This window comes from Macrotis lagotis, chromosome 1 (genome assembly GCF_037893015.1).
Source record: "Macrotis lagotis isolate mMagLag1 chromosome 1, bilby.v1.9.chrom.fasta, whole genome shotgun sequence".
Lineage (NCBI taxonomy): Eukaryota > Metazoa > Chordata > Mammalia > Peramelemorphia > Peramelidae > Macrotis > Macrotis lagotis.
The window spans coordinates 297,155,253-297,174,429 of NC_133658.1; the positions used below are offsets into that span (position 1 = coordinate 297,155,253).

Consider the following 19,177-nt stretch of genomic DNA (forward strand, 5'->3'; position numbering starts at 1 on the left):
TGCAGAGGAAACAGTCGCAGAAGTATCCTGCTCAAAGTAACAAGTAGTGGGGAGAGCGGCAGCTAGGAGGCAAAGGGATTAGAGCACCCGCCCTGGAGTCAGGAGGACCTGAGGCCAAATTCGGACTCAGACACCGAATTACCTAGCTGTTTGACCTTAGGCAAGTCACTTAACCACGCTGCCTTGCAAAAACAAACAAAAAAGTAACAAGTAGTTAAGTAATAATCGGAGAGGAATAGTTAACAGTCTAGCTAGAACTAAGAATAGAGAAAGGAGAGAGAGAAAGAAATGAAGGGCTGATGGAGTAATAACATAAATTACTCATGTTTACCCCCACGCAGTATGGATCATCAGACAAGACTTTTTACTGCTCCTCATACTCAGCACTATTTCCTGTCCCTGTCTTTGCACTGGCTGCCGCTGCATCTAGAAGGCATTCTTTTCTCAACCTCCCTCTGAGACTTCCTAGTCTCCCTAGTCTAGATTCAGCTTAAGCACTTCATGAAGACTTTTTTTCCCTCCGCAGCTCCCAGCTTTCTATCCTTCCCAGCTTTGCTATCACTCCAGTTTCACATGTAACCGTTTTGTACATACGTATGCACGCATGCATACAGATCTTGGCTCCTCCTTCAATAGAATTCACGTTTCTTGAAGGCAGAGACTGTTTCACTATTGTATTTATAACCCCTCACTTGGTAGAGTGCCAAGCAGGTATATGTTGTTGATTGATTAATGAATACTTTGGTCAATCAGCCCAGAAATCCAGACTTCTCTGCAAGCCCTGTGTTTAAGGAGGACTTGGTTCCATTATTTCAGCAAACATTTATTATGTCACCTACTTTCTGGAGGAGACCCTACTTGGATGTTCCACTGGCAGCTCAAATTCTACATGCCCAGAATACATCATCATCCCTGATAAACCACCTTCTCTGTCTAACTTCCCTATTTAAATTGATACCATCACCATTCTCCCAGTCAGTCACCTAGGCTTAATACCTCAGAATCATCTTTGACTCTTCCCTCTCCAGCCTTCACATCTAGTCAGTTGTCATGCCCTATTGATTCCATCTCCATGATATCTCTCAAATCCATCCCTTTTTCTCTCCTCTCAGTACCCCCATATTTGTTCACACTTTCATCCTGAGGCCATTATAATATCCTCTTAAAACTCATTTGGTTTCAGGTGCCCCCAGTCTCCCAACCCTGTCCATCTTTTGGCAACTGCTAAAATTATCTTTCCAAGACACATTATTTCACTATTTATTATTTCACTAATTTTAGAATTATTGTAAGAAATAATCCCACTGTTAGGATATACCTCAAGAAGGTCAAAGATGGAAAGGTCTCTTATCTGACCATTTCAATCTCCTGATCAAAACCTTTTTGTGGCTCCTTATTGCTTATGGGAGAAAAGATATACTGAGCTTAGCATTTAAAGCTTTCCACAATATGGTTGCAACCTGTGTTTAATGTCTTATTTCTCTTCACCCCACTAAAGTATTCTCTCCCTCTTCAAATTTTCCTCAAATTAGGTCCCCTTTGTCTATAGTTCCCATCCCACCCTTTGTTTCATTATGCAAATTGTATGATGTTGTAAGCTCTTTGAGGTCAGGGACTGTCATTTTTTAAAAATCTCTATCCCCAGGGTCCTTGTACATAGTAGGCACTTTAAATATGAAGTTCTGAATTGAAATGGATATAAATTGACATATGGGTTGGAGGGGGAGGGAGATAAAATACTTCCAAATAGCAATCTGGAGAGACTTCCTGGAGGTGGCAACTGGATATTAAAGGATATATTCACCAGGGAAAACAGAGAAAATGGCAAATAGTTGGAGTATAAGATCTCAATGTTCATTTTTTTTTATATTTTTGCAAGGCAAATGGGGTTAAGTGGCTTGCCCAAGTCCACACAGCTAGGTAATTATTAAGTGTCTGAGGCCAGATTTGAACCCAGGTATGCCTGACTCCGGGGCCAGTGCTCTATCCACTGCGGCACCTAGCCACCCCTCAATGTTCATTTTGAAGGAGTGTAAGATCTAAATGTTCATTTTTCATCCTTATCAAAATGATCTTTTTCAGAAATTAGGGGGTCAGATGGGGAAGAGAACAGCTTGCCTTGGATCTGTTTCTTCCTCTTTCTGGGCCCTCTTCTACTCTGTGTAAAAAGGAGTTAAACTAAATGATCTTCAAGATTCCTCCCAAGGTCCTGCTCTAGCATCTCACATGCTGTAGTAGGATTCTTTTTTGAATTTTTTTAAGATTAAATTTAATTGGGGTGGCTAGGTGGTGCAATGGATAGAGCACCGGTCCCGGAGTCAGGAGCACCTGAGTTCAAATCTGGCTTCAGACACTTAATAATTACCTGTGTGGCCTTGGGCAAGCCACTTAACCCCATTTGCCTAAAAAAAAAAAGATTAATTATTTTGGCTAGGCAGTAGGGTTAAGTGACTTGCCCAAGGTCACACAGCTAGGTAATTATTAAGTGTCTGAGGCCAGATTTGAACTCAGGTTGCTCCTGACTCCAGGATAGGTGCTCTATCCAATATGCCACCTAGCTGCCCCTCTAGTAGGATTCTTCCAGAATTGCCATTCAGGATTCCAAGTTTCCTTCCAGTTCCATGTGTCTATATTTGGGAGACTTGCTGTACTTAACCATTTAATGAACCAGGCATTGTGATATAGTAGACAGAGCTTTGAATTTGGAGCCAAGAGAGATCTGATTTCAAATCCCACCTCACATACTAGTAAGCTCCTTAACTTAAAAGAAAATTGAAAAACTGAATAACTTCTCTGAGTCTCAGTTTCCTTATCTATAAGGTGAGGATACTATTTCCCTAACAATCTTTCAGGAATTGTTATGAATACTTTGTGAACCTTCAAGTGCAGTAGAAATGTGATATTTTTTAGGCCAAATTTATGTAGCTCACATTTCTAAGTGCCTTAAGGCTTACAACAGGATTTCCCCATAGCAATTCAGTGAGATTGTTCATACAATTATAATTTAAAAAAAGTTTAGTGACATCTTTTGTTTTTATATCACCTTCGTTTCTAAACTTATCCCTGTCTGATCTCCCCAGTCATTTCTTGTTACAAAGAATAAAAAAGAAAGAAGGGAAAAAAGCAGCAAAACCAACTACACCATCAGTTGAGTCTGACATTATATGCAGAGTTTCACACACATAGTCCCCCACTTCTGCAAAGAACAGAGGGAGGCTCATTTTCTCATCTCCTTGTCAGGCCGGTTCCCAGCATCAAGTTTTGATTTTTGTTACTATTCTTTCCATTGATTTTGTTGTAGTTATTTGATTATATTGTATTCCAGATTTGTATGAGTTCAAACAGATCTGACCATGATTTTAAAAATTCTTCTTATTCATCTTTCTTATGGTACAATTTTATTCTATTACATTCATATCTTGTGATTTGTTTAACCATTCCCCAACCAATGGACATCAAGTACAAAAAAAGAACTATTATAAATATATTGGTGTACATGGGACCTTTTTTTCTATCTTTGACCTCCCTAGGGCATGTTCCTAACAGTGAGATTTAATTCATTTTCTTAGCATAATTCCAAAATTAGTGAAATAATGATATGACCATAATAAGCATTTATTAATCACATAATATATGCTTCACTAAACCCTGGAAAGACCCCTCCCCCCAAAAAAAAGGCAAAAGCAATTCCTGCCCTCAAGGAATACACACTCTAAAGGGGGAAACAATGTATAGATAATTATGTACTATATATATAAAATATACATATCATATATCAAATACATACACATATAAATATGTTTTATGTAAAATACATACATATATGCATATATATATGTGAAGTGTGTGTGTGTGTGTGTGTGTGTGTGTGTAAAGGATCAGGGGAGCAGATTAAGAAGCCTGGTTTAAAACCCAGTCAAATGATGTTATAGTTGATCCTGGAAGTGGTAGGGAGCTATTGGAGTTTATTGAATTGGGAGATAACTTAATCAGACCTGTATTTTAGGAAGATCACTTTCATAATGGAAGATGGACTAGAGCAGGGAGTGACTTCAGGAAGGGAAGCCAACCAGAAAACTATTGCAGTAGTCTCAGTGTGAGGTGAGAAGGGCCTGAGGCAGAGTGGTGACAAAAATCAGAGCAGAGAAGGGGGCATATGTAAGAGATGTTACATAAGGTGGAATTGACAAGAACTGAGCAACAACCTGAATAAAGGAGGTGAAAGAAATAGAGGAGCTGAGGATGATCCCTAGGTGGTGATCCTGAGTAACTGGGAGGTTGCTGGTATCCTTGACAGCCAAAAGGGAGTTTTGGACAAGATAAATTTAAGATGCCCTTGGGACATCTAGTTTAAGATATTTAATAGGCAGTTGAAGATGCAAGATTGAAGGTCAGAAGAGGAGTTAAGGCTGAAAAGTAGATCTGAGAATCACTGGCATAGACGAGATAATAGAATCCATGGAAGTTGATGAGATTGCCAAGGGAAGCAGTAGAGAAGGAGAAGTGAAGAGAGCCCAGGACAAAGCACATTGAGAATATTCTCATTTAGTGGATCTGGATGAAGATCCAGCCAAGGAGATTGAGAGTTAGCTTTTCTGAGAAAACTGAGATTAGGTGATTTACCCAGGTTCATGAAGCAAGTAAATGATAGAACCAGACTTTAGAGCGCTAGAACCACATAATAGAACTGGGATTTTAATACAGGTTCCTGAGGAGTCTAGCTTTTCTCTTACTTTGCTCCTTCTTGAAGGTCTATTATACGTGATCAAGACCTAAATGGGAGACATCTCTGCTCCCCCATTCCCACCTCATCCCCCAATAGAGCCCCTGGATTTCAGAGTCTCCATTCCTTATTCTGCCCCACAGAATGAGGGGAACCTCTAGGAGGGATTGGATATTGTACTGGGGCTAACTAGAGGCAGAATCTTGGGAGTGCAAAATTATTCAATGAGTCAGTGGCTTGTGAGAGGGAAGGAGGGAGGAGAAATTTCCTTTCTGGACTCTTGGAAGAAATGGGAAGGCAGGAATAGTGAGGAGGAGTGGATATAAGGTTAGACTTGAAGTCAGTAAAACCTGAAATCAAATCCTACCAGAAACATTTACTAGCTGTGTGACAATGGGCACATTAACAATCTCTCTGGATCTGAGTTTTTTCATTTATAAAATGAAGAGGTTGGGAGGCAGCTAGGTGGTGCAGTGGATAGAGCACCAGCCCTGGAGTCAGGATACTTGAGTTCAAATCTGACTCATACATTTAATAATTACCTAGCTATGTGGCCTTGGGCAAGCCACTTAACCCTATTTGCCTTTCAAAAACCTAAAAGAAAATGAAGAGGTTGGGTATGTCTTTTAAGGCTAGTTTTTTTTTTTGGGGGGGGGGGTATTGTTTTGTTTCCTGAGGCAATCAGAATTAAATTACTTGCCCACAGTTACACAGCTAAGTGTCAAAGGTCCACTTTGAACTCAGGTCCTCCTGACTACAGGACTAGTGCTCTACCCACTGTATCACCTACCTGCCCCTAAGGCTTCTTTTAACTCTATATTTATGATCTTACACAATAGACTAGGACCTAACCTCATTCTCTTGTACTGATTCTTCCCTCTTCCCCATCCCAATCTGTAACAAGGACTTTCTTAATCTTTCTTAAACCCCTACTCTCTCTAGAATAATCTAGGGCTTTCACCCACCTCAGATAAGTCCTGAATTTCTAGGGACAGACTGAGTCGTCTTCTAGAAGTTGCCCTAAACCTCACACTCCCTTAAGGATCTTCTTGAAGACCATCCAGGCTGTCTCCTGAATCTCTAGAGACTCTTCCTGAGACTGAGACTCTCCAACACTTAGCAGAGTACCAGGTTTTTATAGGTGCCTAATAAATATTGATTGATTGATTGACTGAAAACATCCCTTCTCTTACCTGCCTCAAAACAAACTGTTGTTGGAGACTTCTACCATGTTGGGAATGGTGGCTAGGTGGCACAGTGGATAGAGCACAAGCCCTGGAGTCAGGAGTACCTGAGTTCAAATCCACCCTCAGACACTTAATAATTACCTAGCTGTGTGGCCTTGGGCAAGCCACTTAACCCCACTGCCCTGCAAAAAGCCTAAAATAAAAATTTAAAAAAAATGCCATGTTGGAACACTTGTGATTATAGATGAAGACAATGGGAGAGTAGAAAAGGCTTTGGAAGGCCACAGAGAGTTGGGAATAGGATAAAGCATATATAACAGGATTATAGATTTAGAGCTAAAAGGGCCCTCAGAAGTCATCTATTCCAACTCCTTCATTTTACAAATGGGGAAGTGAGACCCAGAGAGATCATGACTTGACCAGGATTCAAATCCAAGTCTTTCAGACTCAAAGTTCAGAGCTCTGTCTACTACAATATAATGCCTCTCAAATGGGTTGAGGTGGTAGGGAAAAGGGGAGAGAAAGTGAGAGATGACCTGAGGTTGAGCCTCCTCTGCCCTGCTCCCATCAGCTTGCCCTCTCATTTCCCTGGGGTGGGTCAACAGAGGCTCAGAGCCTCCACTCAATCCTGCCTCTTCCTGGGCCCCCAGGTATGCCATCGACCGTGACTCAGACTTGGAACAGATCTTCAACATCGATGCTGACACTGGTGCCATTGTGACAGGCAAGGGACTGGACCGAGAGACAGCAGGCTGGCACAACATCACTGTTCTGGCCATGGAGGCTGGTGAGTGGGGCAGGATTGGGATAGGACAGGGGGAGGGAGGTTCCACCTTCTGGTCCTGTAAAGAAGCCTGAGGATTATAGTCCTACAGATAGCCTGCAGATCCACTCTTCTTGGATGCCTTCAACTCCACTTTAAGCTGCCTTCAACTCCACTTTAAGCTGCCTTTTGGTAGCAGATGGAGGCCTTCTTTTAGTTTCTCTGAATGACAACATTGGTTAAGTGCCACCTGCCCCACCCCTCCTTTGCATCTGGGTCCCAAATCCTGCCAATTTCTCTCTCTACCCCATCCTTGAACAGCTTCTGTTCTCTGCTATTACTTACTACTTTCATTACCTTGAGAATTCCCTCCCCAACCTCACTTAGAACAGTCGTGGCACACCAATTCCCCTAGGGTTCTCTCCAGAACCCTGTATCCCCTAGGGATTTTCCTTCCCTCTGACTAAACCCCATTGAGATCCAATGAGCCCAATTGTCAGTCAGGGCCTTCTTATCATTTACTAATTGCTAATTAAACAGACCTGTATGAAACACTGGGTCACATTTCCTACCTGGGGAAAAAAGAAGAAAGTAGACAGGAAGAGAAGGGCATCACTCCCTTTAACCCTGGTTTTCTTTAAATCAAGTACCAACAGGGGTTCAATTGTCTGTCCCACTTTCTCAGGACATGCCAGAATCCTTAACCCTGAGCTGAGTCAGGGACCTGCCACAGACAGCTATTGTCAGAGTGTAGAAGGTTGAGCTGAAGAGAATGCAGAATAAGATGATTTAGCTGAAGTGGATTCTAGATGTACATGCAGAGTTTGATGATGAGCCTATAAAAAATTGTATTGGAATCAGGAGAATGGACTGTGGGTAGTGGGTTTGGACCCCAGAGACTCCCTGTACTGTGCTCCTGGGGTATCCCTTCTGGCTAAGGGCCCAGAAACTTTGCATGGCTAATAGATGTTCTGTTGCTAATCTGAAAAATAGCTCATATTTCTCTCATGAGTTAAGACTTATAAAACATTTTCTCATAACAAACAACATTATGAAGTATGTAATGCAAAGATTATCACCCCCCATTTTGTAGATAAGGAAACAGAGTCCCAGAAAAGGTAAGTGACTTTTTATAGGATTGTGCAAGTGATAACACCACAGTTCAGTGAAGAGGGAACTGGATTTGGAGTCTGATGACCTGATTTCAAATCTTTGTTTTTCTACAGTATGTGGATGACTGTGTGCATGTCATTTAATCTTTCTGTGCTTCAGTTTTCCTCATCTGTAAGATGGAGAGTTAGAGCAGTTAGGTGGTTCAGTAGATAAAACCCTGGGCTTGAAACTTCCTGAGTTCAGATCCTGCCTCAGACACTAATTAGCTGTGGGTCACTGGGCAAGTCACTTAACCGTGTTTGCCTCAGTTTCCTCATCTATAAAATGATCTAGAGAAGGAAATGGCACACCACTCTGATTTCTTTTCCAAGAAATCAAATAGGGTCATAAAGAGTCAGATACAACTGAGATGACTGAACAAAGACTGGACCACTTCCAAGGTCTCTTCTGACTCTAAGTCTATGATCCTTTTATTTTGTTATTATTATTATTATCATTATTATTGCCATTTACTAGATGAACCTTGAAGTCTGCAGTGAATCTATGTTCTTTTTGGAGAGTCCCTTGTTTCCTGAGCCCAGGCTCCTGACCCTTAGTCACCCCAGAGGAGAAAGCTTATAAAGCCCCACTTAGCAGGAAAGGCTTAAAGCCAAAGGCTCCAAAGCCCCCATTTAAGAGAACCAAGATCCCTGACCAATTTGACCTCTCTTCAGAGGGAATTGGAAAAACTTCCCCCTGGGGAGGACCCTTCCCCCAGCTCTGTCCAGCCTCACTGCCCCAGCCCTGGACCCAGCTAAGTCCCTCTGCTGAAGTTCCCTCTGTTGCTTTCAACTCCAGTTTAAAAGGAAATACAAAGGAAGAGCAAACCTCTGGGCAGCTGCTATGAGAGCCTTTGAATCCACTCCTCCCGGGGCATGAAAGGAAAAGAACAAGCAGTAACAGAGAAAGTGGCAGACAAGCTGGGGAGGAGAGAGGAGCAAAACCCCCTCCCAGTACTCTCTCCAGGAGGCAGTTAAGGCCTCAGGCAAGAGAGAGAGAGAGAGAGAGAGAGAGAGAGAGAGAGAGAGAGAGAGAGAGAGAGAGAGAGAGAGAGAGAGAGAGAGAGAGAGACAGACAGACACAGACAGACACAGACAAGCAGAGAGAGACAGAGTAACAGCAAGAGAGAGAGACAAAAAGATAATCAGAGCAGAGACAGAGAGAGAGAAAAGGAGAGACAGAGACAGAGACAGAGACAGACAGAAAGAGACAGAGAGACACACACACACAGAGACACAGACACACACACACACAGACACACACACAGACACACACAGACACACACACACACACACACACACACACACACACACACACACACACACACACACACAGATCTGAGGCACATTAGCAACACCTTCTTTTCTGGCCCAAAGATTGCTCCCCACAACTAGCCTACTGCAGTGTCTGCTATTCTACTCTTTTCAAATCATTCCTTTAAGATTTTAGAATAAGAAAGAACCAAAATAACACTAAGTTCAATCCTTCATTTTATAGGTGAGAAAATTGCTCCAAAGAAAGCAAGTGACTTGTCCCAAGTTATATTGGAGAGCAGAGCTGTGACTCAAATCCAGCTGTCTCTGTCTGAGAGTCTGGCATCCTTTTTATTAAACTACTAGAAAAAAAGAAACAAGCATTTATGAGGTATCTACTGTGTACTAGTCCCTATGCTAAGTGCTTTACAAATATTCTATAATTTGATTCTCACAAAAACCCTGGGAGGGAAGCACTATTATTATTATCTTCATTTTACAGATGAGGAAACTGAGGCAAACATAAGTTAAATGAGTTACTCAGGATAATAGCTAATAAGTATCTGAGATTGGATTTGAACTCATCTTTCTTATTCTAGGCCCATTATTCTATCTACTTTACCTCTTGGTTTCTTCTGAATTAATATGAATTGAACTGAACAGAAAAGGAACTTAGAATCTAGCTAATGCTAGAGCTAGAAGACCATCTTAGACACCATCTGATCCTGCTTGGCAATTTAATAGATGAGACCATTAAGAATAGGGTTAATCATGGAAGGCTTCATGGAGTGAGATGTGGGGTATGAGGGGATCTGTTGGAAGCCCAGTGACCAGAATCAACCTAGCTTTAGGAAGGTCTCCCCTGGGTAAGGGTTGTGGCAGTCTCACCTGAATAAACCACTGGACTTGGAGTTAGTATTACTGGATTAAAATACTGTCTCAGGTACATCCTATGTGACCTTGGGTGAATCATTTCACTTTTCTTGGTGGAGTTGGGCTCAATGTCTTCTAAGCCCTCAAAAGTTCCAAATCTATGATCCTATTAACCATGACTTGGAATCACCATCTTTGCTGAGCAGTTTGTGAAATGCTCCCAGAACCAGGACATTCTGGGAGTTCTGAGAAGTCTTCTTATTCTGGTGAAATCAGAGCTTTCATGGATCATTTTCCCCTCTCCAGAGAGTGTTTTAGAAATCTGTTTGTAGGAGAGCTAGATGCCAATGGATTTTTGTAAAGTACCTAATGAAAGGGAGCCCTGCTTTTCTAGGGCATCCCAAAGTCAGATTTACAAAATCCAGGAGGGCAGAATTACTGTATAACACAGGATTCCTTAATCTGTTAGAGGGTCAAATCAGGTCTCCAAACACAACTCCATACAGTAGTTGCCTGATATTGGTAGTTATTAATTTTCAACAAAGAGGGGCGGCTAGGTGGCGTAGTGGATAAAGCACTGGCCTTGGAGTCAGGAGTACCTGGGTTCGAATCTGGTCTCAGACACTTAATAATTACCTAGTTGTGTGGTCTTGGGCAAGCTACTTAACCCCATTTGCCTTGCAAAAACCTAAAAAAAATAAAAAAATAATAAAAAATAATAAAAAAAATTTTCAACAAAGAGAAAAGTACCACCTTCTGTGCTCCATATCTACAGTTGCATTGCAACTATTTTTGATCCTTGAAGGTAGGCAGTTTAGAAACTAGCACATATTGACATCTGAGGAAACTGAGACCCAGAGAGAAGTGACTGGCCCAAGGTTTTACTTGATTACCTCAGAGTCAGGGCTCAATGCCAGGCCTGTCTGAGTAGAAGCTTCCTCAGGAACATAAGGGGCATCTTCTGATAAAGGTAAGAGCCAGGGAGATACAGGATATTTCTAGTCCCTGCTCTAATGGTAAAGTCAGACAACCCTGATCTTGGGTAACCAATAGTAACAGCTGATGTGGAGGCAATGCTTGAAAGTGAACAACACACTTTACACACACACATCATCTCATAAGAATAGGTTAGAGCTTCTTTACCTTTTTTTGTATCATGATCCCTCCCCTTTGGTCATCTGATGAATTTTTTGGTCCCCTTCTCAAAATAAACTGTTTAGAAACATGAAGCACAATGCCAGTTAAAAGGCAAAACAGTTATACTGAAGTAGTATTCAAGATATTTTTCCCATCTAAATTCATGGAATCCTCTGAAATCTATCCACAGATCTCCTCTTCCACCAAGTTAAGAACCCCTACACTGTAAATATTTGCAAATGAGAAATCTGAGGCTCAGATTAAATACATTATTTCATTTCTCTGGGTCTTTGCTTTTTCCTCCACCAAATGGGAGGAATATTGTACTAGATGACCTCTGATGTCCCTTCTAACCCAAAGATTTTATGTTCTCAAGTCCCTTCTAGTTCCTATAGTCTCTGTTTGGAGATCCCTTTGAGCTCAAACATTCCCTTTTCCTTCCAGGCTACACATTCTATGTTCGAAAATTCTGTGTTCTAAGGCTGCCTGAAACCTTGGCATTCTGAGAATTCTTGTTTTGCTCAGCTTCAGCAGACTGGCGGGAACAGGGCGTGCCAGGCCTGGGGTGGGGGAGCTGCCGGCCGGACAGAGGGGGGGGTGGCTAGTAGGGGTGAGGGGGCTGGTTCAGCCAGCCAAGCTTTCTCTCTTTCTGCAAACACAAGGTGACAAGAATCAGAGGGGAAATATTTATACACAGCAGCTAAGATTTCCGAACAAGTCAGTAAGTGTTGCAGTTCCCCTCCAGCAGGGCCGCCTGTCATACTGGATTACCTCAAAGGCCTGTGGAGCCGCTTAGTATTCTGACTCCCCTCCGCCGGTTACTTCTGAGTCATCCATTCTGCCCATCCAGACGCTCCTTCCACTGACATTATCTTTAACGTTTTGTAATCATGAAATATTAATGACCAATATTGAATTTAAAGTACAATTTGTGTCTGAATCCTCTGGTGGAAAGGGCAGTTGTAGAAGGAAGGCCTTCAAAGTGACAGCAAGAATTTGGAGGTCTAGCTGGTCCCCACTACTGGATAAGGAAGGATGGGGGTCAGATCTGGGGTCCCTGCTGCCTCTTATGGGGACCTGGGAGCAGCCCATGAACCTCAGTAGGCTGGAGGTCAGACAATTTAGAACAACTAGCAACTAATCTCATCTGCTCCATGAACCCCCTAACCTGGACTCTACTGTCCAGGCTAGTTGGAAAAGTCAGTAAAATAAGCCTTAGGGGAAAAGGGAAAGACAGAATCACAGAACTACAGACCTAGATGGAATATGAAAACATAGCTTATCAGGGTTAGAAGGATTCAAGGGTCTAAAAGATTCTCTAGGTTAACTACGACATATTTTTGGACTGTAAAACTAAGTAAAGTTTAGAGAAAGAAGTGGACTCTGCCATTCACTAGCTATGTGACTGGATAAATTCCTTAATTTCTTTGAGCCTCAGTTTCCTCATCTATAAAAGGAAAGTGAATTAGATTGTCTCTAAAGTTCTTTCCAATCATAACATTCTTGGCCTGCCACTCAGCTATTAGTGTCAGAGCAGGGATCATACTATAATCCAATGTCTCCCAAGTCAGGAGGGAAGATCTTCAGGATGAAATGAGATGAGAGTCCTGTTCATACCATCAGTTAAACAGAGGTTAGAATGGGGTGGGGAGGATGGCATGTCATCTAACTGAATTCTCTGACCTTCTAAGGCACCTGAGTTAAGGTGGATGAATCTTCTTAAAAGAAAGCAGGCATATCCTCAAGAAGACACACCATTGGGCCTAGACTCTCATCTAGCTCTGGCATTCAGTCTTCCAAGATTCCTTCTAATTCTAATATTCTATATTCAAAGCTTTCTTCCACTTTGTAGTTTGAGGTGCCTTCCAGCTCCCACATTCTTTGTTTCACAATCTCGGTTATCTTCTAGTTCTGATGTTTCAAGAGAACCCCATGATCTGAGGGCAAGTGGGTCTTGTCCATAGAGGTGTCTGGACATATATCCCAAGGAAGGCAGAGCATTGGGTCAAATATCCAGGGTCTCAAGAGAGCATTGAACCATATAAGCTAGATTTGATTTCAAAGATTTGGAGAAAGCTTTGTTCCCCCCCCCAAAAAAAAGTTTCCTTCCTCTATTCAGTGAGACCTGAATTCCCTTCAGGGGAAAAAGTACTCCATAATGGAAAATGGTCATTGTGTTTCCATTTTTCAGTTGTGTCCAACTCTCTGTGACCTCATTGGGGGTTTTCTTGGTGAAGATACTGGGGTGGTTTGCCATTTTCTTCTCCAGCTCATTTTATAGATGAGGAAACTGAGGCAAAAAGAGTTAAGTGGCTTGCCCAGAGTTACACATACTTGTAAGTGTCTGAGGCCAGATTTGAACTCAGAAATTTAATCTGCCTAACTCAGGGCCTGGTACTCTATCCACTGTGTTACCTAGTTGTCTCAGATTGAAAAACTGAGAATGTGCCAGTCCTCCTGGGAGAGGAAAGACCTTAGTTGGGTAGTCAGGAGACTTGAGTTCGAGTCCCAGTCCTGCCATTAATTTGATATGTGGTTGGGGGAAAATCCCCTTTCCATCTGTGGACTTCAGTTTTCTTTGTCAAATGAAGGGAGAGGTTTAGATCTCCAAGGTTTCTTTCAGCTTTTACATTCTATGTCTTAAGGTCCTTTTCAGTTGTAATATTCAATGATTTCAGGGAAACTAGGGGGACTAATGTTCAAATTGAGGGGCAAATCTTTCATTTCAGATCCTCTACGTAGAGACCAATTAATAGGGTATCCTCCTAGGGGGGCATATTAAAATTCCCCAGTGTTTCCCCATGAACCTGGCCTCAACATCTTTTTCTCCCTCATCTCCAATGGCGAGCAAACACTAGGCCTCCTCCTGGGGGGTGAGAAAGTGGGGGAAGAGTGTAGAGGATAGGTCCCTATTACAGGTCTCAGCTCTACTCCTGGCTGTATCTGAGGCTGGGCTTGCCTGTAATTGAGATGATAAATCTTCCTGTCGGGAGGGGAGCGAGTCTAATCAGAGCATTGTGTTTGGACGCAATCTAATTACCCTCAGGGGAGGATAGGGAGGCCAGCAGCCAGGGGAGGGGAGCCCAGGGGCTGACAGGCATTGGCAGCCCTGTCTCCCAATGAATCCCCCTTCCTCTGTCTGTCTCTCTATCTTTCCCTCCTTCCCACTCCCACCCCTTTGTCTGCCTGTCTCTCCCTTTCTCTCATTTCACTCCCCCTCTGTCCTTTACTTCCCCTTTCTCCCCCCCATCTCTCTCTTGTTTCTTTCTTTTCTCTCTCCAATTCTGTTTCTCTTCTTGACCTCTTTCTCCACTTTATTTCTCCCTTTCTCTCCCTTTTTCCCCCTTTGTTTTTCTATTGTTCCCCAACTTCTATCTTTCTCCCTTTCTTTCCGCTTCCTTCTTTTTTTTCTTTCAACTCTCTCATCCTCTTCCCTTGCTCAAGGCAAGGACACCCAACCTCAGGTCCAGTAGAGATGTTAGTATGTCTAATGCACTGTGTCTTCTAGATTTGGATCCAGTGTCAGCCTGGGCAGGTCTCTCTTTAGGAGAGTGGGGTGGGTGGGTGTGAGCAAAAGGAGAAAAAAAGAAATAGGGGCCACCTACCTGAAAGACTGACCCTGCATTTCTGCTTTACAAAAAGAGAAAGCAGAGTTGATTTGTGTCTAAGAGTGTTTGTGTGTGTGTGTGTGTGTGTGTGTGTGTGTGCGCACGTGCGCATATGTGTGCCTGGGGATATATGATGACCTATTCTGGGTGAATGGGCAGTTGATATGTAGTATATTGTTTCTATAAGGCTCAGATTCTATGAGCTAGGATAAGCAGGTACACAGTGTGTGTGTGTGTGTGTGTGTGTGTGTGTGTGTGTGTGTGTGTTTGTGTGCGTGTGTTCAGAAAGGGAAATAGTCATCTATGAGCTATGTGTGCTTACAGGTTGCAGAATATGTGTGTATGAGCATGTGGGGTGTGTGTGTGTGTGTGTGAGTGAGAGAGAGAGAGAGAAACAGAGAGAGAGGTGATCAGAAGGGATGGTTGGGAATTTGTATAGGTAAGAAGTCTGTGTGTGGGAGTGAACATGTGTGCTAAGAGCTGTATACATATATAAAACTCATATTTTTGTAACACTGTAAGGTTTTTCAAAGTACTTTCCTTACAAGGTAAATAGTGCGAGTCTAATTATCCCCTTTGTATAAATGAATACTGTGAAGCTCACAGATGGGAATGATTTGCAAGGATCCCACAGATAGAAGGTTTTGGAGCTGAGATTCAAAGGCAGATCTAAGTTCCATACTTTATTCACTAAACTATGTATCTCTTCAATAAGAGAGAATATTTGAGGACTAGAGTGAAAATGGAGGTGCTTTGGAAAGTAACTGGGTAGCAAGCATGTGCCATGTTTTTGGGTTTATTGTGTTGGATGAGATGGATGTGGTTAAGTTCTTTGCATGTAGATTTCTGTGGTATGTTGAAGGGTATATGTGAGTTTTGGTGTTGGGTCTAAGTGTCTGGGGAATGGGTATATATCTGAGAAAGAGGGGTGATGTGCATACTATGTTATATAAGTTCATTATACTGATGAGTGGAATCAATCTGAATCTAAGATCTTGGAAACATTTAGTGGTCATTGAATTAAACAATCTCCAGAGTCACACATCATAGAATCCTGTGTACTTTTAAGATGTGTTTGGAAGACAATGTACTTGAGGAGGCTTCAAGGGTACACTATATTCTACCAAGTCACACACTTTTTAAAGGAATCAGCAAACAATATACCTAGTGGATTTATATATCTTCTCTATACCTCTTATTTACTGTTGACCAAAGATATGATTAGCAATAGAACATCCTCAGTAAAAACCTGCCTGTTCCCTCATTGAGTTTTCACTAAAGACACTATGAATGGATCCATAGACCATACATAGACCATTTGTTTAGACATCAGGAAAGTAGGATAAGATATGTATCTTTAAATATCTATAGGGCTATGACATAGAAGAAGGATTTGATGTACTCTGGACCCAGGGGATAGAATTAGGACCAAGATAGAGGCAAATTCCAGCTCCCTTTGAGGAAAAATTTCTTGACTCCAGAAATGGAATGGGGTCCCTTGAAAGTAATGCATTTCATTGAGGAAGATCTTTTAACTGAGAGTAGATGACCACTTAACTGTATTGTTGTAGAAGGGAGTCATGCTTGTTATGAAATGAACTAGATAGTCCCTGAAGTCCTTTTCAGTTCTACAATTCTGAGACTAGCTATGAGTCTGTACTCAGCTTCTCTCCTTAGAAATAATCTTAATGGTCAACTAGTTCAACCCCACCCCTTACTTTACATAGGAGGAACTTAAGATTAAAAGAGAAGTGATTTACCCAAAGTTAAATTAGTGACAAAGCCTGGGATAGAGTCTACAGTTCCCAACTCCTGTTATAGTACTTGTTCCACTCAATCATGCATTTTCAATAGAGGGGGCAGAGGATTTCCTATGCCAGGTACCTTTCTACTATGTTTCAAGACTCACAGAATCAAGCTGATGTAAATGTTCAGTTTAGGTCAATTCAGTGAACATATATTTGTTAAGTATTCACAATATTCATATTTAGTGTATTCCATCTACCTGGAGGAAGGGGCCTTTCTATTGAGATTCAAAGACCATCTGAGGAAAAGGGATATCCCTGAGCTTTAACCTCCAGGCCAGGAGTCTCTATTTTTAATTTCTGTATATGCAACTCTGACTGCTAGGTGGTGCAATAGATAGAGCACTGGGTTTGGAATCAGGAAGATTCTTCATGAGTTCACATCCAATCTCAGAAACTTACTAGCCATGTGAACCTGGGAAAGCCATTTAAGCCTTTTTGCTTGAATTAAAAAATGAACTAGAAAAGGAAATGGCAAACCATTTCAGTATCTTTACCAAGAAACCCCCTAAATTGGGTCACAGAAAGTTGGACACAACTGAAAAATGGAACCACAATGACCATTTTTCATTATGTTGCACTTTTCCCTTGGAGGGAATTTGGGACTCACTGAATATAGTAAGGGATTTTTCTTGGCAAAGCCTTTTCCTAATCTTTGAAATCAAAACTAGCTCATATGGTCCACTTCTCTCTTAGAACCTGGATATTTGGCCCAATGGCTTGCTTTCCTTTGGAAATGTCTGGACAACAATAAGGCCATGGTCCCACTTTACTCTCAGATCATAGGATTCAAGAGTCAGATACAATTTTAAAAAATGACTGAACCATAGAAACTGAGTGACTCTGAGCATTGTCATCAAAGAGGATCATTCCTACCAGGGACATTCCCTGGCCTTTCTAAGTACACTGGAGCCTCCCTGCCTCTCCCAGCTGCCTCCCCAGATTAATGGTGTGCCAGCTCTGAGAGGAAAGGCAGGAAAGCTGCGTGTTTAATTTTAATTTCGGAAACCATTTAGGTAGCAGGCCTGTGCTGCTCACTGCTGTCAATCAGACTTCCTCAAGGCTGCATCAATTAGTTTAAAAATATTGAATGTAATTTTGCCTGACACAACATATTGCAGTCACTGCAAAATATAATTTATTTTAGAAGAAGAAATAATTAAACTAATTTGCATGTCAGTCAGCTGAGCTGAGATGCCATGGAGGTAGGGGAAAACCCTGCCACCCTGGGGCAGGGGCACTTACTGTGGGCAGTCAGGTACAAGCAGGTCAGATCTGAATTCTAACAGAAATCCAACCATGACTTGTCTATCTAGTACTGGAGTCTGAGACAATAACAGCCTCATTCTTGGGAACTGTCCCAGGTACAACTCTGTGGAACTGAAGGGACAGAAGCAAGGATGTTAGTTTTGTGAACAGATTAATAGCTCATACTTCTATAGCATTCTAAGGTTTACAAAGTGATTTCTTCACTACAACTTTCTAATGAAGTTTGCACAAATATAGTTATCTCTACTTTGTAGATTAGAGTACTAAAGCCCAGATAAAATGACATGGTCCTGAAAGCCAGTAAATATTGGTGCAGGAATTTGAACTCAGTTTTCCTCACACCAGATCTAATCTCCTATCTTTAAATCACACTGATTACCCTCATTCTAGGTTACAATCAAGTTTTTGGATTAGACTCATGAAGATAAACTACAACTTTCTTCTCTAATTTGTTTTTTTGAGTGTTCTACTCCTTCCCCTTCTCATGTGATCTATTTAATTCAATTAAATTTAACAAGTGTAACCTAGGTACATAACCTTATGCTAGGCTCTAGGGAAACAAAGACAACAATAAAACAATTCCTGCCTTCATGAAGTTTATATTCTATTGGAGGAAGGCAGAATGGCAATATCACATGAAAGCAGGCAATGAAATACAAAGCCAAACAATAAGAGGGATCCAGAAATGACTCCTTGTGGGAGGGGGTACTTTAGATGAGTGCCAAGAAAACTAGAGACTTAAAGAAGTAGGGGTAAAAAAAGGAAAACATAAGAGTAGTTTTGGAAGAAGCTAGGAGAGCAGAGATGGAATATTGTTTATAGGGAACAATAAACTTCCTCTAGAAACACTGAGGTATGAGAAACTGAATGTCTCCCACCCTCCCAACTCTTCCTGGCTGTGTGCATTTTGAAAGAGGAATCCAGGACAGGTGATGCTTATCTCAGATTAATGACCAAACGGTGGGATTGTGAAAATCACAAATCAGGCTAGGGGCCTGTACTACAGGAAGAGTACTATATCTTTGATTTAGGAGATCTTCCTGGTTCCCCTCAAACCAACCCTACCCATGACTAAATTCAGCTTTGCCCCTTTGAATTGTAGGCTTGGGAGTGGGGAGGGGGAATCTTTTGGCATGTTGACCCTACCCTTTGGTAGATCCTGGCAGTCATTCTCCTCATTGATCTATAAGACTTCAACCACACCTGGCTGAGACAATCTGGCAATCTATTTTGCATGATACCCATTTTTGTATGAATCTAGTCCTCCTTTCTCTTAGGGGATAAGCAACATGATGTCAGAGATCATATCATCTTTAAACTTTGCATTTGGCCCCTAGTGACTGTACTAAGATTCCACACACAACAAGGAGATGAACCTAGTACCTTGATTGACTTCATTCATTTACT

General features: G+C 41.8%; 1 protein-coding gene across 4 annotated transcripts in view; it reads left to right on the forward strand.

Annotated features, from left to right (window-relative positions):
* The window catches only part of CDH22 (cadherin 22), a 185,769-nt gene that overhangs the window by 156,635 nt on the left and 9,957 nt on the right, over positions 1-19,177 (forward strand). For all 4 annotated transcript variants that reach the window (XM_074211194.1, XM_074211195.1, XM_074211197.1 and 1 more), the window contains one exon: positions 6,561-6,697. In XM_074211194.1, the coding sequence (XP_074067295.1) occupies positions 6,561-6,697 (137 nt within the window). The remainder of the gene's footprint in view (positions 1-6,560; positions 6,698-19,177) is intronic.